Below are 24885 nucleotides of genomic sequence, written 5' to 3'. Positions count from 1 at the left end.
GTTCTCATGAATTTAGCTTCCCATAGATTTAAATGTCTACTTATAAGGCAGGACCATTTAATCTCTTGTACATTTGTTTCTTTTTTATTTGACTTAAGATACTGAATTTAGATGAGGTTTGGTTCCTACATATTGAAACTCTTAAAAGCTCTTCAAATAATTGTTCTTTGGATACTTGTTAGGCTAAAGAAATCAGTTTTGATCGGCAGTAAAAGTTCATGCTATTTTAAGTGCAATGCTATAGCTATTTTCTGTTGTATATTTAATCATTTTGAATTATATGTCATGTAAAAGATTTTAGCTCTGGGGCATTTGCCAGATGGCTGATTCTGCATTTCACACAACAAAAGAAATAATGTTTGTGTAAAGCTCTTAAAAATAGTTGGTAATCAGTATATTCTACAACGAATAGGATCCAGACCTGTTTGGAAAAAAACCCCAGCTTTTGCAGAAATTAATTTAGAGGATTTGGTCTCTACCTCTGGGCTCTGAACAAAACAAATTGTGTCTATTGTTTGCTGATTTTGTAACATTTAACAAGTTAACTGGATTGTAAATTTTACTCATTTTTATGTTAAATGCCGTTTATTGCAGTCCATTGATCTTTTTCTCTTTACTTTGGCTGACAAACTTATTTCTGAAAGCAGGGTTGTAAAGCAGAGAGCCAGAGCTGCTCTCCATTTACACAAGCAGAGCATATGAATGTGAGTAGCCCTCTGCTTTTCTTGCAACAGCTGCAGTGCTTGTCCTTTTCACTGCTAGTTCCTCCTTCGGGCCTCTCTGATTCATATTCCTCCAAAATACCACTGCAAAAAATATTTTCTCTCTCTGCCATGGCATTCAGCTTCTTCTCTTTGCCCACAAGGCTCTACAGAGCTACCTACAAATTCACCCTCAAATTCACCTTCTGGTCTTGTCTCCTCCATCTCCCACATCCCTTTTTCCTTTGGATGTAGTTCCAGGACATGGGTTTTTAGCCACATTCATACAATTCCAGTTTTCTGGTACTTGCTTTCCAGACTCTGTGGTAGCCAAAAGCTTTGAAAAATATTACATCCAGAAGCAGGTCAGAAATTGTATTAGAACTCTTTGATCTGGATCTTCAAAGTGTCACTTATCTACCTCTTCCTATTTTTTTAGTTAGTTTTTGTTCCAATGTCAGAGCTCTGGATCTAAATAATCCTCAATGCTTAACAATAAATTAATTGAGGAGCCAGATCTCAGCAGGAGGAGAGGCAGAACCCTGGCAAGTATCACAGTGGGACTGCTGAGTGGGCAAGGCAAAGGGCTGAGCAGTGAAGATGGCAGAGAGAAATTGAGTCCACTTCATTTCAAATGACACTCCCAGACTCCAATTTTCCTACCCATCACATGCTCTTTTTGTATCTTTTTGTATAGAAATGTGTGAAGATCAAGCACATTTTGGATGCCATTGCAAAATTCATACATGCATCTTTCACAGTGTCAAAATCTGCTCAGGTGACAGACAGAGACACTTGGAGACTTCTCATCTGAGCAACCAAGAACATTTTTAGATTAAATTTGGCTTACATGTTTTAATCTGAAACATCCTTCATTCAGCAAAATAGATGATGAACCAACATAATTTATATTCCAGGCTCTAGCCAGCAGTGATAATATTAACATTTGCATCATGATGGAAGTTACTACAGTAATTTCAGTAGCTATAGCTTTTGCAGATATATTGTTCCTTCTGGTTTCCTGGCCTTATCTTTTTGAAAATTGTGGAAGTTTCAGTTCCAAAGAGTGGCATGCCAAGAATAACACCTTTGTTTGGGTGCTAACCATCCTACTGTGAATCCATTAAATAGGTTACCCACAATCTTATAGGCACTTAATTCAATATACAGCTCATGTGAAAACAACTTTTACAAGAGATGGAAAGTTCATTTGGGGGCCATTTTGGAATGACAGTAATTAAAAGAGAGTGGAAGGGTGAGAATTTGTCGGGGGGAAGCAAAGGTTAATTGAAAACATATTTTCCATTTTCTTGCCAGCCTTGATGTTGGTGGGGTCAGGTGCAGTAAGGAAAGGGGTGCTAGGGACCCAGGGGGGGCAGTGGAAATGGAAGGGGTGTGCCAGGCAGAGCCCATGGCTGAGATGCTATCACAGGGCATTGTGATTGTGCAGTGGAAGAACATGATGAACTGCTCTGCGGGTGCTGGGAGGAGTCAGGGATGTGAAAGAATTTGGTGATATTGTTGTTTACAATGGGCTGCGTGTGCTTGGCCCTCTGCGAACGGGGAGGAAGCTCAGCTGCTGCTGGAGGATGGTGTGTTGTAAACACAGACCATCCAAACACACCCCTCAAACCGTGGGCAGCTCTGGGCAGGGCTGGGCCAGGGCTCCCAGTGCTCCCTGCGCCAGTGGTGGCACTTCCCAGGGACACCAACTCCCCTCCTGGGCTCTACCAGGGCACACACGGGGTGGCACCCACTCACATCTCACTTCTGCCTCCCCTCCTGGGCCCTAACAGAGCACACACAGGGGTGGCACCCACTCACATCTCACTTCTGCCTCCCCTCCTGGGCTCTAACAGGGCACACATGGGGTGGCACCCACTCACATCTCACTTCTGCCTCCCCTCCTGGGCTCTAAGAGGGCACACACGGGGTGGCACCCACTCACATCTCACTTCTGCCTCCCCTCCTGGGCTCTACCAGGGCACACACAGGGGTGGCACCCACTCACATCTCACTTCTGCCTCCCCTCCTGGGCTCTAAGAGGGCACACACAGGGGTGGCACCCACTCACATCAGGTCCCAGCTTGCCCTTGGGCAGGGGAGGGAGCCATGGATCTGAATTTCAGAGTGCACAGCCTCTGAGACACCAGGAACACATACAGCTGCCAAGACCTAACAGAATCAGACAAGGTTTTAAAGGTGAACAATGTCATTTTTTCCCTGTTCAACCCACTGGGCATTATTCTAGCAAAGTTCTAGGTGTTTTCCAGGGAAAGCAATAGTTAAGAGAAGCCTCCATGACAATAGTGCCAGTGCTGTCAGCCTCAGCTCTGTGCCATGGCAGGCACCTAAGCATGCAGAGTCCTCAGAAGCCTCTCACAGCTGAGGTTTCCATAAGCAACACAGAAACATGATAGTTAAAAGCAAATAATTCTAAACTTTGCAATATGCATTTAATATAGCAAGATTAAACGCACCTAAATTACAGTGTGTTCTCATGACATCCCTTGGAAGCACCCTGAAGCAAGGCCACCCTGAATTTTCAGCTGTTTCTAATCCCAGCTGAGAGATAAATCTGGAGTGTGGTATTTGGGGAAATCTCTTCTGCCACTACTTTTAGCCTGAACATTGGAAAGGAGGCAAGTGGTTCCATTTTGCAGAGAGCAGAAATCCACTGATTTACGTGGGCTGCACTTGGAGCTCACTGTGGAATACACCTAACAGTGACTGTCACACCTGTTTGGACTTGGCCAACATTTAGAACTTCTCCTAAGGCCCCCCAAAACAAGGCAGAAACATGCCAGGCAGTATTTGGTGAGAAGAACCAATTTTGCAATGGGCTACTTAGAGGAACACATGACAGCCTCAGCTTTAGCTGGGTCTTGTTTAGCTAAAGAGGCTCCCCAGAGTGACCTGCTGGGTGACAGTGTCCAGCAGGAGACCAGGACACTTCTCCCCCTGCTTGATCACCTTCTGTGGGCTGCTGCTGTTTCTGCATGCTGCTGGGACCAGTGGTGCAGGTGGCTGCCAGGGCTGGCTCCCTGTGCCTCTGCCTGCTCACTGAAAACAGCCTGAATTAATCCCAAATGACAGAGAGCTGTCCCAGTGTGGGCTGGCTGAGGAGCTCGCCCACAATATTCCAGATATATTTAGTGGGTGCTAGAAACTGATCTCATTTTTGATTGAGACACAAGGAAATAATTCAAGAGCTCATCCATTACAATCTTTTGCTGTTTCAGTTTCAAGATTCCAATAATATGTCATTATAATAATGATAATATTTCACTGACTTAGGAAGAATTAAAATGGGCAACATTTACTAACTGCACAGGGATACACCAGATTGCAGTGAAATGCTCAGACAAAGCTTTTTACCTTCAAACACCAGCATGGTTAGTCCTCTTTCAGCAAAGTCTGTTCCATCACTGTTTATTCTACTGAGGAAAATCTAAAAAAATGGATAAACTTTTAAAGATAAATATTCTGACACAAAATTCAGCACACCACACGAAGAACCCCTTTCTACCTAATTGTGCACAGGGTGATAATTTAGCACTGATTAAAGAGTTTGTATTTTTTTCAAATCTTTTTTAAAAGGAAAATTACTTCTGAAGGTGAAGATGTGCTTAGACAATCATATTAACATATTCAAACAATTGTAATTTGCAAAATAGTAATTACAACTCACTATCTGGTAGCATTAATCAAACTTCAAGGTTTAATTCCATTTTAAATATTGATGAAATGTGATTCTCCAATCTAACCCTGGTGTTGCAGGGTTATGGAAGCAGCCAGTGGCAGAAAAAGAGGAACGTGTAGTTAACAAGCAGCTGCCACAAAGAAGGATCGGCATCTGTGATTTAAATTGTTAGCTGCACAGTCAGGTAGAGTGTAAAAAGGGTAGTCAAGAGGCTGTTAAGTCCATTGCTGCCAATTACTAACAATCAGGGAGGAGCTTTAAGACTTGTTCAGTACAATAAACCCAGTTTGTCTTGTTTCAGGGGTTACTACTGAAGAGGTTGCAGCTGCACTGATTCAAATAGCCCTAAAACTACAGTAATTATCAACCAGTCTTCTTTAGTGTAGCAAAAGTATGTTTTACCATAGCTTAACTCTTTACATTCTAATATTTCCCTGCCTCCTCTCCCATAGCCAGCCCTGGAGCCATTCTCATCCCTGGGCTGTGGTTCTTCTTCCCAGCCTGGAGCAATTCTTTCATTTCCCCTTACCTAGACCGAGGAGCAGCTGTACCTCACACTGGGCTGGGTGGCAGTTCTGGGCATTTGCTTCACATTGAGTCATCCCATCTATATTTCCTTTTCATGCACAAAGTTGAAATTCACACCTCTCCAGTTTTTACATCTGGTTAAACTCCAAGCAGGTTAAGCAGGGCTTATGAAGATGTATTGAATCTGCCCAGGCTCAGATCACTGCACAAACCAAGAGATTTTGGAGTCAGTCTGGCAGGGCCAAGATCCTTGGAGTGACTTGTCCTGGGTGCTTTCCTAGACCAGGAAATCCCAGAGTATGCTGGAAACCTGTGAGGCCAAGTTAGCATCTGCCCTTCTTTGTGCTCAAGCCCTTGATGCTCAGCTGAGTGAGAGCTGCCAAGGGCTCAGTCAGACTCAGGCTGGTTATTTCTAGCACTCAGGTGAGCCAGGTGTGCCCAGCTGCCAGCCAGACAAGGTGATGCACAGCATCTCTAAGTTTTCTTATTCCTTCACCATGACAGAAACAGACAAAAGTTTCCTTTACATGCAATTATTACAAGCTCAGTTAAACTATCTTTTTTTGTTAAGTTAAGGCAATTCCAGCTAAACCCACAGAGCCACACAGAGTGGACAATGTCTGTCACAGGCCAGGCTCACGTGATCCCATCTCCAACACCTAGTGCATAGAACAAAAGCCAGCACTGATTATGGCTTGGATGTTGTTTTTAAGAAAGCTTAAGGACCACATTTGCATTCCTGTTGCAGCCCTCGGTGGAATCTGCCTGTGAGAATTGCATGGTCTTTAAGCAAGATTCTGTGCTCATGTTTTTAATTTCCCTTTTAGCATATTTTTTTCAGCATCTATTTTCACCTACTTTACACCGAAATTAGAAATGTGCCATTAACAGGATATTTTGTTATGGATCTGTGGATCTCTAAGGAATAAAAAAAATCAGTGAAAGAGCTGAACTTAGCTATTTGATCCAAATGATGACTATTTTGCTGCCATTAAAGCACCTTGGCACCATTCCTGCCTGCACCAGGGTGCCAGCAGAGCTGGGTGTGAGCAGCACCTCAGGGTGTGCACCCAACTGCTGGGCCAGCAATGGCAGAAAAGGGAGGGCAGCATGAAAAAAAATGGGGGAAGAAAAAAGAAAAGACAAAGCTTTATTCCAAAGCCATCACAGTCAATAGGATTAACCCCCAAACTTGTGCATCTGAATCTGTCACATACCCCTCTGGAAACTTCTTAGCTTAACCCTTCATTCCCAGCACCTTCCTCCCCTTTGCATTTCAATGCTGCCCTGGCACTTTAGCAGGAGGGTACAACTCCACAATCAAAGATCTCCCTGAAAAGCTGACTCCTAAAGAAGCAACCTGCTTCTTTCTCCATTTTCTTTGGCCTGCCCAGGCAGGTGCTCAGCAGGGTGAAAAAATGGAACCGTGATGGTCACAGGGGTCACACCCCCTCGGCCCCATCCTCCTCCCATCATCTGCTCTTGTACGTAACAGGGGCTGCCACAAACCCTCAACATTTAGATTTTTACACACATCACAAGCAGCTAATATGAATTTGTTAAGACAGTGGTAAACACAAGAAGCAGCTCGAATATATTTCATTTGTATAAAAATAAATACAGGTATTGTTGTAAGTAATACTTTGATTTTTTTTTCCCCCAAGGCTTTTTGAAGTTTGTTTTTCCTGGTTTAATACACAGATCTCTTTTCTCCTACACAAACACAAAGGAAAAGGCTGCAGAACAGTTTTTGGAGACAAGACAATTTAAATCCCTGAAATTAAGAAGCCACAACTTAACATTCACCAAGCTATTTTTTTGTAAATCATGCAGAAAATTACTATTCAAACTTTGCCGGTCAGTTGTTTTTTCCTACATTGTCTTTGCTTTTATTTTCTTTCCACACTGTCATTATGCTCTCAGAATAAATACGACAGACATGAATACTAACAAGGGACACAGGAGTTGGTCTAAAATATCTCTCAGCCACTACATCAGCTTATCAATACCTGCCACAACATACATCTCAGAAACAGCATGGAAAGAAAAGCTCCAAGACAAGAACCTGGGATTTTACTGACAATTTTTCTTTACCTTCGCTTTTTATAAACCAACAGACAACACAGCCAGAGTATTTTTAAAATGCCTGTCTTCATTTCTGATAGCTTCAACATTTCTCCTGCGTATTTTGCCCAAAAAGGCAAAATGTAAAATCTGTGCATGGAAATCTCGTGGCTCACCCAAGCTAAGCTGATCAAACAGATGAATAATCAGTCCTTGCCACAGAGCCAGTCCCTCCTGCCTTGACAAATTCCCACACAACAGCACACGATCTTTTCAACAAACACCAAAAAAAAAAAAAAGTGTCCTAAGATGTGCCAATGGCTAAAAAATGGATTTATTTTTCAGGGGGAAAATGGCTTGTTTGACTGCAGGCCAGGGGTGCAAGGAGCAGCTCTGCCACAGGGATATTTAAGGTTCCTTTCTCTCCCTTTCAGATGATGATGAGCACGAATGGATCCTTCGGACCTGCCGGAAAGCCTGGGACTTAATGGATGAGCAGGAGCCGAAACCATCCCAGAGCCTCTCCTAGACAATATTCCAGCAGAGCAGGTGATCTGATTCACAATAAATGCAATTTGTCCTCGGGGATTTGTCTCACCCTTTCCCTCGACAGGAATATAATCTTTCTGTCATCTTTGTCAGCTCAAAGAAAAATGGAAATAATCATTTAATCAGTCATGCTGAGCAAAAGCCACGGCAAAAAAGCCAACTGTACTCACAATAATATTCCTGAGAGGTGTGCAGTGTAGTATGTATAAACATTATTAAGCCTGAAAACAATTTGTTAAAAAGAGTGCCTCAGATTCGGTGTTGAAGTCATTCAAATCCATCTTAATCAACATTATTTTCCCAGATTTTAGTTAGCTGTCCTGGTGAATTCCTTTCCTCTCTTTTTGCTCAGTACTTTGATATTGATTGATCATTGTAATAATGTACACCAGAGGTATTCTTTAATGACGGGTTTGCTAACTAGGAAATTATATCCATTTACTACGAACGTTTGTTGAACTCTCCTGAAGCCAGAGTTTAACAAAATAATAAAAGAGGAAAACTGGGTGGGTTGCTGCTTGATTAGTAAGCCAGAAAGTATTTAAAAATAAAATAAAATGAAATTACATCATTTTCTGGATGTAAGTGCCAGCACTTCTACTTGCATTAACTTTATTTATTACACAAATAAGACATTTACAAAGCACAACATTAAAAGTATGTAACAAAACAGACATTGGTTTTACAAAAAGTGCTTACAATTTTGTTTTACTTTTTTAAAATAAATATTAGTCTTGACTGTCCACTCGTTCAGAGAAAAAATTTTTTAACCATTGTAGCCAAGACATGCAGAATTGCAACATGCTGCAACAAAATGATTGGCAGATGAAATAAAACTGGTGTTTAGTTGGCATCCTACAGATAAATCACTGATGGTAGTGCAGGATTGGTTCCCACTCCCTGTCCCAACAAGTGAGTTCTGTAAGCACCTTTAGCTCGGGCATTGGGCTAACCAGCATGAGCCAGGAAACATCACTGGTGATAAAACCTGAAACCACCCCACTCCCAGAGCCGAGCTCTGCTAGTCACCTTATTAAACTGGAGTGAAGAGCCTTTCAGTGGCTGTCCTCAGTGGATTCTGTCTGCAAAAGGGTTTGTAAATAGCAACTGGAAAAGTTTAGTGCGTGGAGTCTGCATTGCTGCACCAGAACCCATCTGGCAATTACTGAATAAACTAAGAAAATGAGAATGACTTTAATTTTATTTTTTTTTAAATCCACAGACAGGAGATGAATGCAAATGACCTGAGATAAGGTTTGGTTCAGTGGCAACAGTCAGTGTGAAATATGTTGTGAAACAATGTATTGAATAAATTAGAAGATTTCTTACATTCTTGGTACAGTTGAGTATTTTCCATACACATAATTAGCTCTAAAACTGCACAAGCTGAATTGCTTCCAGTTTTTGCAAACAATTTGGGCTTAATATAAACAGAGCCTGATTTCTGAATTAGCAAAGCTGCTCCTGGCTACTTATGGGGGGAAGTGCCCCGAGCACAGTCTGTGGTGAGCCCACATCCCTGGAGAGAAACACCGACATTCCCTCGGCCCTGCTGTGGCACTGCTTACAGACCCTTGGATACCCAGGACATTCCCAAGTGGGGTTTTTCTGATCAAGTTGGTGTTTAACAGATACATATTTCATCGTTCCCCTTTCACTGCATTGCCAGGACAGAAGGGAGAAACACATCAAACCCTTTTCTCCCTCAACAGAACAGTTGTGGCAATCTCAGAGACTGTGGGATGTCAGGGCAAGTTACAGCCTGAATCTCTCCTTCTGTGTCAAATGGAATAACTACCCATTCCTTTATAGCACTAATTCCACAACTAAATGGTCATTAGGATGTGCAAGCACAAATGGAGAACAAAGTCAGGCCCCGGTGACCCCCCGGCCCCCACGAGCATCTCAAGGCTGGCACAGCAACCACCCCAACCTGTGATGACAAACACTCACCAACAGCCAGCCAAGGGAGCACTCACCCTTCCCTCATTCTATGAAAAGGACAAAAAGGATGCACCTGGAGCAACTGGTGACTGTCCCCTCCCCAGGGGACACCTCTGCAGAGGTGGCTCCAGTCAGGTCAGGCGTGTGGCAGCGCCTCATCACTGGTCACACTCTGCAAATGGTCACTCACACATCTGGAGGTGACAATAGCATTTTGTGGACTTAATTCCCCTCTCTCCTTTCAAAGGTTACTTTGAATCAGGACTAGAGCTGCTGGCTGCAGTTTGGCAGGTGCTGGCCCAGCTGTCCGAGGTGAGGTAGTGCCATCACCCTCAGTACACGGACACACAGGGTGGGGGGGTTGTGTGGATTTGTTCCAACCAATATCAAAGTGTGTGTGTTGTACTCAGCTGCTTCTCAAGCCAAGAGATCTCAGTGGTCACCTCAGCAGAGGTCCCCATCTCCCCACGCCGCTCCCGGGGCGCTCCTGGGGCTCAGTGCAGCCACGTGTCTGGCTGCTGGTGTCACACAGAGTTCAGGGACACGGGCAGGAGGAGGCTCCCCACGTGGGCAGTGTGGGCTCCTGTGGGATGGTTCCCACCTGGATTGATCCAGGATCTCCCGGAGAGGAGAACACGTGTATCTACAGTTGCAATTACAAGTTAATGGAACGGATGGATTCCCATCTCCTGCTCCTCGGGCATGGCTCAGTCCCATCCCTCACTGGCTGTGGCTCAGGGAGGCTTTCACATTCTTGGAAGAGTGGCCTCACAGACACTTCACAGCAGGACAGACCCATGTGCTTGCGTGGAGAGAGGTTTTGTTACAGACCTGCTCTTGGCTCGCTGCAAACTGAGAAGGGCTGGCAGAGGTCTCTTGTTTACTTTTCATTTTTACCATCAATGAAGGATGGGATCGTTTTGGAGTCCTTTTCCTGACTTGGGGCCAGACTGCTGAGTGCTTCCTGTGAGCCCAGCCGTTCTCCTGGGATGCACCTTCATCCCAGGGCCTGGCAGGACCGACAGCCCTACCCCAGCAAGGGAGACCAGGAGGGCAGAGGGGATCAGAGCCATGCTGCCAGACTAAGGAAGATGCCATCCTCTTGCTGTCCACTTGGCTACTGAAGGTTCCTGCTGGCCTTACTGTGGCTTTCACCTTTTTAACTGGGCTCCAGTTTCTACCCAACTCTTTCCACTGACTGAACTTGAGTCCACAGCAGGGCAGAACATTTCTACACCTTTATGGCCTCCTTCCATCGAGCATTTCCCAGTCCCAGAGTGTGGATTGTCTGAGAGTTTTCTGTAGGTACATTCTGAAATCACCCATTTGTGATCCAATATGACTCCAAGGAAATAAAGTAGCTTGTTAATAAAGAACGAGAGTAAAAAACTTTAAAAAAAAAAAAACGAAAAAGATTTGGCAGATGGCTGTGAGAGGAGAGAGATATTCAGTGTTCTAAGAACAAGTCAGCATTCAAAAACTTCAGGGTGCTAAACCTGGCTCTGCCACCAACCCTCATGGTTCCTCTCAGTTTAGGACATCTCTGCTTCCCCTCCTATAAAACGGGGGGAAAAACACTAAGATTTACTTACCTTTGAGTGATCAAAGGACATGTGATTCTAAAGCACTTTGAGGAGGAAGAAAAACTGCCTATTTCCAGCTGGCATCATGTTTTCCACTCAGTGGAGTCTCAGCTACCTGCGAGTTTGGCTCAGGAAGGTCTGTCTATATATCGAGTTGCTGAGCCAAAAAGCCAATTTCAGATTTCACACATGCGAGTGGAAAGAAGGAGGGATGTCCAGGAACTGCTTCACTGGTGCAAAAAGAGAATCAGGCCAAACCACGAAGATTCCTCCTTCCTTTGTGTTCAGAGGCGATCATCGACCCCCCTGAGACTCAGCGTGTCCTGGGTTGTTCGTATTCCCGTGGGTTTGGGAGCAAGACTTGCAAGCACAGCAGAGTCACCAGTTTTGACTGTGTCTGGCACTGCCTTGGAGAGACTCACGGTCATTCTACAAGTCCACAAGAAACAAGTGTAAAATGTAACTGTGCACTCAACACACACATACACAGAGTGTCGCTGGAGCAATCGGAGCGGGCGTGAGGTGCTGCTCACTGGGAGGAGCTGAGAGTGCTGGGGCTGAGCTTCTCCCGCGGGCCGGGCGCTGTCAGCGGCTCAGGGGCAGCGGGGCTGGCAGGGCCACGGGCAGGTGAGGAGGAGTCCACGCAGTCAGTACTGGAAGAGGATGACCTGGGGGGAGAAGGGAGCGTCAGCGGCACAGCCACGGCCACGCGCTGCAGGGAGCAGCAGAACGGGCTCTGCTGGGGCAGCCACCTCCTGCAGGAAACCCTCTCTGGAAGTGCTCTCTGCCCAGGAGCTGCCAGCCCTGCCCAGGGAAGGAGCTGCCACTGAGGAGCCCAGGTGGGAGGTGACAGGAGACACCTTTGGCTGTGGAACTGAACACAACGGGGCAGCGCCCCAAGCACGGCACTTCATGCATCTCTTCTGGGATACAGCAGCTGCCAAGAAGGACACAGACCATGCCCAGCAGCCCTGAGTGTCCACCTCACCCAGTGACCAGCACAGGCTCCCCTCAAACTGCACCTCGCTGCTCTGCAGGCCCAGGGGAAGCAGCTGCTGGGCTGCTCACAGCTCACCTCTCACCTCTCACCAGCCACTGCTCTGGGCACCCCCAGAGGAGGGTGGGGCTGCCCCACACACACACTCAGTGCTGAAATGTGTTTTCCAGGATCTCAGTATCTCTGCTTTTAAAAATTTTTAGATGTGGGGAAAAAAAGCTACTTCAGTTTTCAGGAATTCAACATGCAAGAGATTGTTTAGAAAAGGAGCTGGTTGGGGGGCAGCTCCGTGTCCTGAGCACCTTGTTCTGCAACAGCTGTGAGCCAGTAATTGCATTTCAATCAGGAGCTGCTTGCTGCAGTGAAGCCTCCCTAACAACAGCACCAGGACTGTATAATATTTTCTGAAAACTCTGCAGCTTGCTGGGCACATATGACAAAAAGGTAGAATTTAGACTGAAAAGGTATCTTTGCTGTGCCCCTGCTTCTGCCCATTGAAACAGAGCTCAATAAGCTGCTGCACTGAGAAGAGAGAGATCTGAAAAGAGAGGTGCTGAGAACTTCCAACAGTAAAGCCAAAAGCTAAGACCACTCAGAATTGCTAAAGACTCGCTGTTCCCTCAGAAGGAAGTCACTGAAACTGGGGTCCTAAATAAAATCTTCCAAACCTAAGCATGCTTGAGAATTCTTGCCCCCCATAAGCTGTGTGTTAGAACAGATACTGTAAGAGCTGAACAGAAAAATATCAACATGCAATATTGTCTCCTGGCCAGACATTGTGAAATAACATTCCTACTTCAGATATTGTAACAGCCAGTTGTTATTATTTTTAAGCAATACTGCTATCCACAAGAAATGAATCTTTTTTGTTAACTCGTGGAAAACTGGGAAGTTAGCTCATGCCAGAGGTCCCCCCTGCTCCGTTGTTAAAAGCCAGGTGCTGCTCACACTGACCACACGTGCAGGGGCCTGAGGAACAGAGCAGACAGAGCTCAGGGCACCGGGAAGGGGAACCCAGGGAGGATCCAGGCAGGAGGATGTGAGAGCCCTCAGTGGATGCAGGCAAAGAGTCCCAGCATGTCACAGCAGTGAGGGGGCCCAAGGGAAAACACAGTGATGCCATTCTGACCAACAGTGGGTACATCTAGGACCCCCAAAACTAAGGGAAGACACAAGGGTGGGTGGCAGCTGCGGAGGTCATGGAGAAGCAGTGATGCTGACAGGAGATGGTGGTGGCAATGATGTCACACACAAATCTTTGCTACAGCGAGGGTTGGCCCCAGAGCCTGGAGCAGGGACTCCATTTACCTTCTCACCCCTATTAGACAGTGGTCCTTCCATGTCTGCTTTGAGGTGCACTGGTGGAGCAGTGTAGGGAAGTCTACAGTGCACTTGTCCACACTGTACCTGACCTGTGGATGAGAAGAGGCTTCAGCCTCTGTTACTGCAAACCACACAGCCCACAGCCCTCCGTGCTCACGGCCGGGCTCCACCGGGACCCGCGGGGAGCAGGCGGGGCAGGGGCACAGCCCTGACCTCGTGGGTGAGGGAGGGGAGAAGCCTCACAAGAGCCACAGAGCCAAAACCTCTGCCCAGGCATGACCAAAGCCGCCCATCGCTCACAAATCATTCACTGGCACTGGGAACAGATAAAGCAGCTCTGAGCAGGAAGGAGACCACTGACCACCGAACCCCACAGGGCACACTCACACTTCTCCGTGCCACAGAGAGCACAGGAGGGCCGAGGACCAGGCAGTGAAAGCCAGGCACTGACTTTGTGGGGACGAGTAAACCCCAAGAGCAAAGTTGATCAGACACGAGGAGGAGGAGGAGCGGCAGCAGGGGCACCACCCCCGCACCCGCAGCACCGGGAGGGTTCTGCCACCACCCCAGCCCTGCCCCAGCCCTGGCATCTCTTACTTTCGATGTATCCGTGCAGCGTCACCATCCGGGCCCGCTCGGGGCTGCTGAAGGGCGAGTAGTGGATGTCGTCGGACAGCGAGGAGGGGATGCGGGACGGGGGCGCTCCCGAGGGCGGCACCGTGTGCTGCGGGGTGTGTTTTTTATGGCGGGCTCTGCAGTTTTGAAACCAAACCTGAAAAGAAAGAAGCGAGCGGTGTGACAGCTGAGAGACAGCTGGGTTGAAATGTGGTCCTTCACCAGGGTCCTTGGATGGGTGTTTCTTCAAAGTTTTTACAAAAGGAATGAACAGCAGCAGGTATGAGATCTCTGATCATATCTCACTGCCTCGAATTAAAGGAGTAGTTTGGGAATTCCATCCTAGAGTTAAAACATATATGGAAACGGGTTTTTATGCTAATGAGGTGATCTGTTTCTTATGCTTTAATTTCTGAAAGACAGCTGTGAGTAAAAACCTTCTCCAAGACTGAGTGAAGATCAGTTCTCCAAGGCAGAGCACACAGGACCATAGAGAAGGAAACACTCTCAGCATTTGACAAATTGTTTCCTGTTCAAAGCACACTAAAAAACATCCACAAAAAAAAAAAATCACCCAGTGTGCAGCCTGCTTGATCTTTAGCTAAATGAAGAATCTCAATAACAGAGGCTCAAGCCAGATTTTCACACACAAAATTCAAAAGTGTCATTGGCAAAACAATCTCGGATGAAAGCTCCAAATTTATTTTAACCACTCTTGTTTTTATTGTATGCAGAAAGTTTGTGAGCAGAAGGTTGAAGTGATGAGTACAAACGTCACCAAGAGGCAGAGCTGGGCTGTCTGGGAGCTGGGAGCTGCAGAGGGGACATTTCTCAGTCCCCGGCACCACCCGCCCTCCCCTCCCACATCAGGGGTGGGGACTTCCCTGCCACAGCGTCCTCTGGAGCTGCAAAACTCCTTTTTCTTTAAACTTCTCAAAGCCAATTCCTCCTGACTCTGCCTCTGTGGCAGGGGCGGCTGCCGGGGGAGCTCCCACTCCCGGCAGCAGCTGGGACAGAGCACAGCGCTCCAGGACCCCTGCTACCGGCAGCTTCCCCACCCAGAGATTTACTGCGGATGGCTGGGGCTGTGGGGGTTTGATTCATTGCATCAGAAGAGGGAAAACAAATAGAAAAGCCACGAGCGAGACAGAGAAGGAACGGCGCTGGCATCGCTGCGGGAGCAGGGCAGGCAGGGAGGCAGCTCGGAGCTGCTGGATGGATGCTGCAGGTCTGGGGGTGAGGAGCCACGGGCTGTGAGTGTGAGCCCTGGCTGGTGCCAGCCTTCAGGTGCCCCCTGCCTGCCCTGCCTGCCCTGCTCAGCCCATTGTGGCCAGCCCAGCCCACCCTGCCTCACCTGAATGACTCTGCGGCTCAGCCCCGTCATGTCCGCCAGCTTCTGGAGCGTTTGTGCGTCGGGGTTGTTGTCCTGAGCAAACTGTGCCTGCATGACCTGTGGGGAGAGGAGGGGAGAGGAGGGGAGAAAGGGGCTCGGGTGAGACTGGGGAACCCCTGCCCCCGCAGCCCCCTGGCCGTCCTGCCCTACCTGCAGCTGCTCGGCGGTGAAGGAGGTGCGGGCTCTCTTGGCTGGCTTGGGCTGGCTGTCCTGCTCCGAGGGCACAGCCCCCTCCAGCGTGATCCCATTGCCTGCAGGGGAGAAGTCCTCTGAGGCACAGGGCAGAAGCCTGCCTGCCCCACCACATGCAGAAGCTGCTGCTCTAGGGGACACCACACCTGGTGGCACCACAGCGTGGGACACCCAGGGCGTCCCCTCAACAGGGGGACAACAGCTCTGGCATCACAGCCTGGCACAGCAAGCACCTCTTGCTGCAGTGGGAGCAGAAAGAGTGGAGCATGGCCACCCAGGAGCTGCCCTGGGCTGCTGAGCCCCTCCACACACAGGGAAGGAGAAACAACCACTGCCCAAGAGTTTACTGTGGAATTAAGAAAAATGCAGCAAGTGGTGAAGGCCACAGGGAATAAGGGGAGACAGCAGCAAGAAAGGGTCAAGGTGGTGTGTGAGGGCAAGAACTGGTGTCCCTCTGGCCCTGGCTCCCGCTCACCACTTGGCCACATTCTCCAGGGAGTGGCAGGAGCCAATTGCTCCTGTCTCTGCCAGGCTCACCCACATCCATCACTCCTGCCCCTCACTGCCCCCTGTGACCCCGTTTTCCCTCGTGGGTGCTGCCTCCATCAGTCCTTTCACTTGCTCAGAGCATTCCAACGGGCTCTTTGCTCCTTTCCCCAGCCCCAAACTGTCCCAGCATCCTGATGTTCCTCTTCTGCCGGGGTCCCAGAGCAGCAGCAGGACCAGCACCGTCCCCAGGGCCTTGGGGTGGCCATGCAGGAGCAGCAGCCACACTAAGGGGACACTCTAGGGGACACTCCGGGGGGACCAGCTCTGTGTCAGAGTGAGCCCAGCCGTGCTCACGCTGCTGTGCAGCCTCAGAGAGGTGCCCAGAGCCTGGCTGCTCACTGGGCCCTGCTGCAGCCCGTGCCAGCCCGGCTGCTGGGGCAGGGTGGGTGGGTGAAGCCCTGCGGAGGGAGGGGCGGGCGGGGATGGGTGGGGGAGGGCAGCGAGCAGGGCTGGCCTCGCCCCCTCCCAGGATGCGCCTGCACAGCCCGGAGAGCGCTCCCCGAGCTGGACCAGGCTGTGATTGTCTTGGCTTGAGTTGAAGGACTTTCTCATATAGTTTGACTTGTTCTTTTCGGATGATGAATGGGACTCTGACTTCAGCAACATCTGTTTATTTTTCTTGTATGTAAAACCTCATGTGCAGAAGAAATTGCTGGGTAATTACTGGAGGGGGGGAGTGTGGCCCTGCAACTCCACAGCAGCTACAGCTCTCCAAAGTGATCCCACCCCCTTCTCAAAACCCCTTGGACACAGGTAGTGACACCTGACACTCACCAGGTGCCCCAGCACTGCCCAACACTGGTGCTCAGCCCACACCAGCAGGTTGTTCTGAGCAGCAGCAGCAGCAAACTCACCATCCCAGCCCTCAGCCAGGGCAGCAGCTCTGCGGGACTCCCCAGTGCCAGACCCTGCTGTCCTCACACCATTCTGCTCCCCCAGGACATGTGGCTTCTCCCCCTCCATCCTTGCTCCCCATCACCTCCCTCATGCCCTGCAGCAGCTGACCAGATGGACCAACATGTCACAAGCCACGTCCCAAGCCAGGACCCTCCCAGCCCAACTGGGCACTCTGTTTCCATCCTCTTTCTCAAACACAGTAAACTGAACCATATTATTTTCCTGTCAGGTTGTTAATGGTTTCCACATGCTGCATGGGCCGGGACATGGCGCGTCACTCCCAGTGCCCACCGTGTGCTGAAGCCCTTTCCACAGCAGCACAGGCCTTGGCACTGCCTGGCCTCCCTGAGCACCACTCTGGACTAACGCCACAAATCTGTTCCTGTGAGCATCCCTCTGGGCAGTGTCATGCAGGAGGCTGGGGAAGGGACAGGAGCTGCAGTGCTGTGTGACCCCGGTGTCACCAGCTCAGCTGGCTGGCTGTGGCACAGCACTGTCCAGCTGGGAGTGGCACAGCCCCACAAGGGCAGGGCCGGTGGAAAATGATAGGGAGGTTTTGTCCAATTGCCAATCCCACCTTCTACATTTATGACTCACAGCCTCAAATCCCAGCGCCTTCCTCACGCTCTGCACTCCAGGCTGTGCAGGACCAGGCACTTGTCCCTGGCATTGCCCACCGCACACAGGTCTGCCACGAGCCGCAGGTGCTGCCAGCACATTGGCCACCCCGTGAGCCCTCTGCCAGCCCAGGGCCTTGTGCTCAAGCCCCCCCAGCACCACCCATCACCCTTTTTGGCAACGACAGGACCCTCCCCAGCACCGTGTGCTAAGGGTGACACCGTGCCGGTGCCCGCTCCGTACCGTTCTCCGCCGCGCGCTTCAGGTTCTCGATCATGGTGTCGTAGTGGATCCGGCACAGCACCTTCTCCTCCACCAGGCCGAACTCCTCGCCGGTGGAGAGCTGCCGCTTGCAGGAGAAGCAGGCGAAGCAGGCCAGGTGGTAGGCGTTGCCCCGCGCCCGCCGCACCCAGTCGCTGGCGTAGATCTGCCTGCCGCAGCGCGCACACTTGGTACCGAACCGGCTGCGGGGAGAGCAGACAGGTGAGGGCAGGTGAGGGCAGGCAGGTGAGGGAGGGCAGGCAGCACCGTGCCAGCGTGCAGGTGCTGCTGCCGACCCCGTTGCTCACCCCGACCACCCCAAGCACCCGTGCATGCAGAGATGCAGTGGGGTCGCCCCAGCAGTGCCCGTGCCGTGGCAGTGGCAGCGGTGTGGGCAGCAGTGGGTGTAACTCACTGCAACCCTGTGAATCAGCTTCCCAGCCCGTGGGTTTTTTATTTTGATAACAGCTAGTGTGACACTCGGATGAAAACTGTGTCAGAGCTGGTTCTCTCCCGCTGCCATAAATCAAACCATGTGTGTTCTCCTCACACGTACAGGCGCACACATCTGCTTTTTCCCCGTGGAGGAGGTCTCCTCACTGTGAGAGGATGATGACTGTGCTGGAGTGAGCTATGCTGGAAGGTAGCTCAGCACAGTCAAGAGGCAACAAGACAGCCAGGATCCTCTCACCAGGTGATTGTGTGAAAACCCCCATTCCTGTCAGGATGCTGGTGGTCAAGGGCAGGTGATTCACAGGGAGCAGCAGATGTGGCCCCCACGGCCCTGAACCCCCAGGTCAGTGTCTGACATGAGGTGCCAGGCAGGTTTGATATCTGCATTTTCAGTTCTACTGCTGCTTAAAATAATAAATGCAACGAACAGCAGTGAGAGCATCGGGAGAAAAGGGAGCATCTCCTCTGCCACTCCAGAGGTGGTACTGGCTCCAACACAGTCCATGCACTTCCCCACACAGCCCCAGCACTGCCACTGTCACCTCAAGCTCCCGAGGGCTCCTGCCAGCCCCTCACCACAGTGGGAAGCAGAACCAGTGGCAGCCCTGCCTGAGCAGCTCCAGCATCTCTCAGTGCAGGCACAAAACACCGACAAGAAACGACCACAGCAAGCGACAGGAGAGACCCTGCAGCACCAACCCGCTGGTTCAGTGGCCAGAGCAGCCCCACGCTCTGCACACAGGCAGAGACAGAGCCTGGGCCAGGCCACCAGGGCCAGCACGCTGCCCATGCCCGACCCCACACCGAGGAACTGCTGCCCACCATGGGCCCAGCAAGATGTGGAAATACTGTCCTGTGCTGGGATTACTAATAGCAAAACTATTTGGGAGGAAAAGAAGGGTCTAAATTTTTCAGCCTGACCATAGCTGACCAAAAAAGAAGAAAAAAAAAAAAAGGACATTTCTGTGCTGAAATTATACAGAGACTTAGCTAAGAGACTTCACTAATTTACTTCAGATGGGAACATTGTAAACTGACTTTGTGCCAGCTCGTTTATATAAACGCGCAAACAAAAGAACTGTATTAATTTTTTATTTAGAAATAAAGATCATTCCTGTAAATTGAATTACTTTGAACAATGTGCTATGTAAACAGTGGTACTTGCTGAGCAGTATCAAGCGAGGGGCAGGCGCACGGAGCTAATGGCACGTGGTGATCGCCGCTCCCCGCTCCAGCCCCAGCCAGGGGAGCACAGCACAGGCAGGGGAAACTGAGGCACCACACAGGAAAGGTCACACATCCCCATCACACATCAGCTGGGCCCTGGGGAGACACCCAGGCATCTCCTGAGGAGAGGGCAGGACCCCCAGGTTGGCAGCAGTGCCCAGGGATTTGGGCAGGGTTTGCTGAAAGGCGCAGGGGCTCCTGTGGCTGTGGCAGCAGCACAGGCAGCGGCTGATGTCCCTGTCCCTGTCCCTGCAGGGCCACGCCATGAGCAGAGCCTGCAGAGAGGCCGGGGCTCAGCACAGCCGGGCACGGGCACGGGGCTGCACAGCCTGCAGCTGCAGCAGCAGCAGCACTGACGCTGCGCCTGCAGCTCTCGGCCAACTCCCGTCTGCGGCACCGCTGCAGCCAGCAGAGACAGGGCTGGGGCCAGGCACCAGCACCCACTGTCACCCCACTGAGGTGACACTGCAGGCACCACCACTGCCAGGGACACAGGAATGGGGAGAGAAATGCCTGCAAGAAATCTGCCCTGACCATCAGCGCTGCAAATAGCAGCTCAAACACAACACAGGATTTAGCTCATTGAGCTCTCAGGGCGGTGAGAGCCCAAGAGCCCCAGGAAAGGGGCTGCACAGGACTCCTGCCACCTGCCTGGCAGGGACAGGGATGGACATGGGGACAGGACCACACTGTAGCAAGAGACACAGAGCCAGAGGATTTGCCCAAGCCCAGAACAGTGGCACAAACTGCAGCATTACCAAACGCTACCAGAGCCATGGGCTCATGCCCTGCATGCATGGTTTGTGGTCAGGTGAGCAGATGCTCTCCCCAAAGGTTAACTGTGGGAGACGGAAATTGACAGCAACGTTACCAGGAAAGACTCATCCCAGGGAGACTCATCCCAGGGAGACTCATCCCACCTCCCCCAGGGGCGGCCGCATCATCTGGGGCGCAGGAAGAGCAGAGGCGGGAGGAGGCCCCTGCTGCATCCTGTCTCTCCCACGCCACTTGTCCCCAGGTGCCACAGCTCCCTCAGCCCTCCTGTCCATCCCTGCCTGTGAGGACAGGGCAAGGGGCACCCAGCCCCAGGGCCACGCACATCTCAAACATCCCTGTCCCCCCCCTGGCTCCTGTCCCCTCCTGTAGGAAGCCTCTAGCACAGCCCTCAGAGCCAGCTGCAGCTCACATCTGCCCAGTCCCACAGCGGAGCAGCAGCAGTGCCTCAGTGAGGACCTTCACGCTGCCCGAGCAGGAGCATCATCCTGGAGGAACACAACCTCTGGGATGAAGGCCACCTGAGCCATGGCCAGGCCAGGGACCCCAAGGTCACACGCCTGCAGACTGCCCATGGAGGTCACAGCAGGAATCACACCAGGATCATGCTGGGCCTCCGGTGACTGGAGCCCTGGGAGCTTGGCTGTGAGCAGCCCTTGCATGGCTGGGAACACAGTGTTCTTCTCAGTGAGCTCCAATTTTAATTTGGTTCTCCTTGGAGCGCTGGAGCCTTAGATGCCAAATGTAATTATTTGACAAGACACAGGAAACAGCAGCATTTGCTTAAAAATGCGCATGAGGCCATGGAGTCACATCAGAGCCAGCACCTACACAGCCCCTCACGGGGACAGAGAAGGGACACTTGCACAGAGCAGGCCTAACCACACTCCCCGTGGGCAGTGGGGCTGTGACATGACAGCCCCGTGCCTGACAGCCTTCGTCCTCAGCGTCCCCCAGCAGCCGCGGTGTCAGAGGAATGCGAAGCATCCGTGTGACCTGTGCAGAGCATCTCACTGCCCCTTCCCTCTGCCTCGGCACCAAGGACCACACGCCTCAGCATGGGGTTTCTGCTTTGCTTTAAAAAAACCCACACACATTTAATCTGCCTCAAATAATACATAAAATTTTCCAAATCCATCCCGAGGATCAGGTTTAGCCCGTGCCACGCTCCAGGTTTCACTGGCCGGAGTCAGCAAGATGCCAGCCAGGATGCTCCCAGGGCTGGGTGGGTGCAGGAGGCGGCCGAGAGAACGGACAACGGGGCGAGTTTGCCGGGGGTAGCGGGAGGGATCCCAGCCCTGCCGAGCGGGTCCCGGCCGCACACCGGCACCGGCGGCGGCGGCTCAGCCCGGCGGGTTCTGCCGCGGAAGGCGGCGGGAGCGACCCCCGCCCACCCCCCCGAGCACCGCAGCGGGGCCGGGGCCGCAGCGATCCCCGCGGGGTGGGGAGCAGCGAGGCAGCTCCGCACCCTCCGGGCTCCGAGCGCCGCCGCTGCCGTCGCTGCCCCCGCTCAGAGATTCACCAGAATAAAATTTAAAAATCTCTCCAAACCCCCACCTTTCTATGCAAAAGACAAGTGCGGAGCGCGGGCTGGGAGCCCCCGCGCCCCCCGAACGGATGCCGCAGGAACCGGGAGCGTCCTGCGGCGGCTTCGGCGATTTTCGTTTTATTTCCCTTGGCCCCGCCGGTACCGGCGGGCAGAGCCTGGCTGCTCCCAGCGGGGAAGGGGCTCGGAGCTTCTCGGACGGGGGGTCGCGAAACAGATTTATTTTAACATTATTATTTGTCATATTTGCTCGAAGGTCATTTCGAGATCCCGGCGCTACTTTAAAACCGCCTTAAGAAAGGTACGCTCTTAAAAACAAACGAAAAAGAAACCAAACATGAACGGCACCAGAACGGCGATAAATGAATGAAAACGCTCAAAGTGCTCCAAAACAGCACCGCGGCCCCGGGACCCCCTTGTGCCTTTCTGTGCTGAGTGGGGAAAATTTCGCTGAAATCACCGAAAATTGCGGTTTGAAAATAATAACAATAATAACAATAATAATAGTAATAACAACAACAAAAACCATCACAGGGCAGGACGCAGAGCACCGCAGCCTCGGGACTGACCCGGTTCTCCGAGCCCCGCACCCGCCTCCGTGAGCCCCGCACTCCCGGCACCGCACCGAGTCTGGCGGGGGCAGGGGCTGAGCTGCAAAAAATCGGGCAATCGCAGACCCCTTAACAAAAAACACGGGAGGAATCTCTGAGGTGCCCCCCGAGCTCCCCTGCCCGCTGTCGTCGGGGCAGCCCCGAGCTCTGCCGCGGCCGGAGGATGCTCCGAGCCCCCCGCGCCCCGCCGGGGTCATTCCCATTTCCTGCCCGCCATTCCCCTTTCTCCCGGGTCAAACAGCATTCCCTCATCCTGGTAGGGTGGGAAAAGTCAGAGCGGGGGTTCCAATGTTTAGTCAAACACCCACGAGGATCTCAAAATACTCAGTCCCCTCGTGCGAGTCAAATTGGAGGAAAATTAGTGGTTTAAGGTTTAGAACAGAAAGCCTGTCGAAGCCAGAACATCCTCCCTGCGGAACAGGCTGCCCCGGGTGTGCAGGTCCGGACCGAGCCCCGGGGCCGCCGCCGAGCCCCGGCCGGCCGCAGCTGCCGCCCGTCGTTCGTTTCCGTTCCGTAACGCGCTCCCGCCGACGCTCCGGCCACAGCGGGCCCACAGCGCTGACAGGGGCTCCCCAAAAGCCGCTGGGCACCGCAGGCTGCCAGCGCCTATTTCCCCTCCGGCAGGAGCCGGGACGAGGCCGTTCGAGCCCCTTTTCCCCGCCGCGGGGAGCCGGGCGCGGTCGCCGCCGAGCCGGGAGGAGCAGGGGCTCGGGGCGGCCCGCACAGCCCGGCCGGAGGGCAGGAATCCCTCCGGGCGGTTGTGCAGTTGCACCCCAAGCTCCCTTCCTTCTTTTCTCCCCGTTTCCTGAGGGTCGTCTCCCAGCCGGCTGCTCCAGTGAGCCCGGCGGGTTTTCCAAACCTTCCCCACGGCAGCGCCCGAGCGTCCCCGACCTCGCGGCAGCCGGCGAGGGCTGAGCCCCCCGGAGCGGCCCCGGCCCGATCCCTACCTGAAGTAGTCCATCTTGCAGAAGATCTCCTTGTTCTTGATGTAGCAGCTGTGCTGCTGGCGCAGCGAGGTGCGGCACACGGAGCACTCCAGGCACCGGACGTGCCAGATGAGGTTGTTCACCTGCGGCAGAGAAGGGGCTGAGACCCGGGGCCATCCGCCGCCCCCCGCCGCCCCCGCCGCCCTCCGCCCCGCTCACCTTCAGCAGGTACCGGTCGAGGATCTCCAGCCCGCAGCTGGAGCAGACGTTTTTGCCGGCCGACGGCGTGGAGGAGGAGGAGGATGGCGGGGAGCAGACGGACGGCGTGGAAGGGGTGCTGGGAGCTGAGCGGGCGTCCTCCTTCTCCAGGGCTCCAGGCAGAGGCTCCCCGTCGGGCTGCGACTGCGGGCAGAGCCGCCGCGGGGCCGTCAGCCGGGGCCCCGCCGTTCCCCGCGGCACCGAAGCGCAGCGTCCCGCCGGGTCCCCGCCGTCCTCGGCATCCCCGGCCCGGCGGGTACGAACAAACCCCTGACATCCCCGGCGGGACCCCGTAATCCCCGGTCCCGCGCGTCCCCACAGCCCCCGGCCCAGCGGATCCCCACAGCTCCCGGCACCCCCGGCCCAGTGCGGCCCCGCATTCCCGGCCCGGCGGGTCCCGGCCGGAACCCGCAACCCCCGGCCCCGCTTACCATGGCGCGGGAGTGCGGGTCCAGACAGCGGGCGCTCCCCTTGGGCAGCGGCTCCGGCGGCATCACCTTGATGGAGAGAGCGGGAGAGGGAGGCTGCGGCTCCATGCGCCGGGCGAGCGCGGGGCACCCTATATAAACCGCCTCAAAACAATAAATAAGAACTTTCTAGTGGCCATTTAAATCCTTTGCAACAAAAGCTGCGTCTCTTTAATGAAGCAATTTGAATGTGGATTGAATTCTCCCCCTGCCTGCACTTAACCCGGGCCTCTTGAAGTAATCGCTCGGTTCCCATGCGAGCCAAGGCGCTGAAAAACCCCCCAAACTACCTGCAATTAGAAATTGCCGTAAATGCCCGAGATAAGAGGTACCAGAGTGTCAATTCCGGCTGTCAATCAGGGAATCCATCAGGCCACCCAAAGAATTGCAAATTTGATTTTTTTAATGGTAGTAATTAAAAATCGAAATTCTTCCCCCTCTCCCTCCGCCGAGCACAAAACGCCCCAGAAAACGCCGGGATGGAAAAATCCACCCCTCTGACGCGGGAGGCAGCTAGCGGCCCCGGCCCCGGCCCGGCCCCAGCCCCGGTACCGGCCGCCGCGGGGAGCCCGGCCCCGCTCCAGCCCCGCTCCCGGCCCCGACGGCAGCGGCGGCGGCGGCAGCGCTCACCTTGCCCGCCTGGGCGCCGGCCGGGGCGCGGCGGCCAGGGCCCCGGGGCTGCCCGCCCCCATGGCTCCGGTGCATG

General features: G+C 52.4%; 2 protein-coding genes across 2 annotated transcripts in view; one reads left to right on the top strand and one right to left on the bottom strand.

Annotated features, from left to right (window-relative positions):
- The window catches only part of MORN5 (MORN repeat containing 5), a 14664-nt gene extending 5791 nt beyond the window's left edge, over window positions 1-8873 (top strand). Inside the window, exons 5-6 of the mRNA XM_059865140.1 lie at window positions 7431-7545; window positions 8768-8873. Of these exons, the coding sequence (XP_059721123.1) occupies window positions 7431-7525 (95 nt within the window). The 3' untranslated portion in view covers window positions 7526-7545; window positions 8768-8873. The remainder of the gene's footprint in view (window positions 1-7430; window positions 7546-8767) is intronic.
- Window positions 8117-24885, bottom strand: LHX6 (LIM homeobox 6). Its single transcript, XM_059865139.1, has 10 exons — window positions 24810-24885; window positions 24144-24284; window positions 23674-23856; window positions 23476-23597; window positions 17900-18120; window positions 15551-15651; window positions 15362-15457; window positions 13990-14164; window positions 13378-13481; window positions 8117-11740 (listed from the first exon to the last, which is right to left on the bottom strand). The coding sequence occupies exons 1-10, from the start codon at window positions 24882-24884 to the stop codon at window positions 11720-11722; spliced, it is 1239 nt and encodes a 412-aa protein (XP_059721122.1). The 5' UTR covers window position 24885; the 3' UTR covers window positions 8117-11719.

Source organism: Haemorhous mexicanus, chromosome 21 (assembly GCF_027477595.1).
Source record: "Haemorhous mexicanus isolate bHaeMex1 chromosome 21, bHaeMex1.pri, whole genome shotgun sequence".
Taxonomy (NCBI): Eukaryota; Metazoa; Chordata; class Aves; order Passeriformes; family Fringillidae; genus Haemorhous; species Haemorhous mexicanus.
The sequence above is the reverse complement of the archived record's forward strand: the minus strand, read 5'-3'. Positions and strand labels throughout refer to the sequence as shown.

Excerpts from the sequence above, each read along its gene's own strand:
- LHX6 (XM_059865139.1), bottom strand. The coding sequence starts at position 24,884 with ATGCACCGGAGCCATGGGGGCGGGCAGCCCCGGGGCCCTGGCCGCCGC. Across the intron at positions 18,121-23,475 it reads TGCAAGATGGACTACTTCAG|CCGGTTCGGTACCAAGTGTG; the intron begins GTAGGGATCGGG and ends CTCTCCCCGCAG. Across the intron at positions 14,165-15,361 it reads TGAGCCGCAGAGTCATTCAG|GTTTGGTTTCAAAACTGCAG; the intron begins GTGAGGCAGGGT and ends CTTTCTTTTCAG.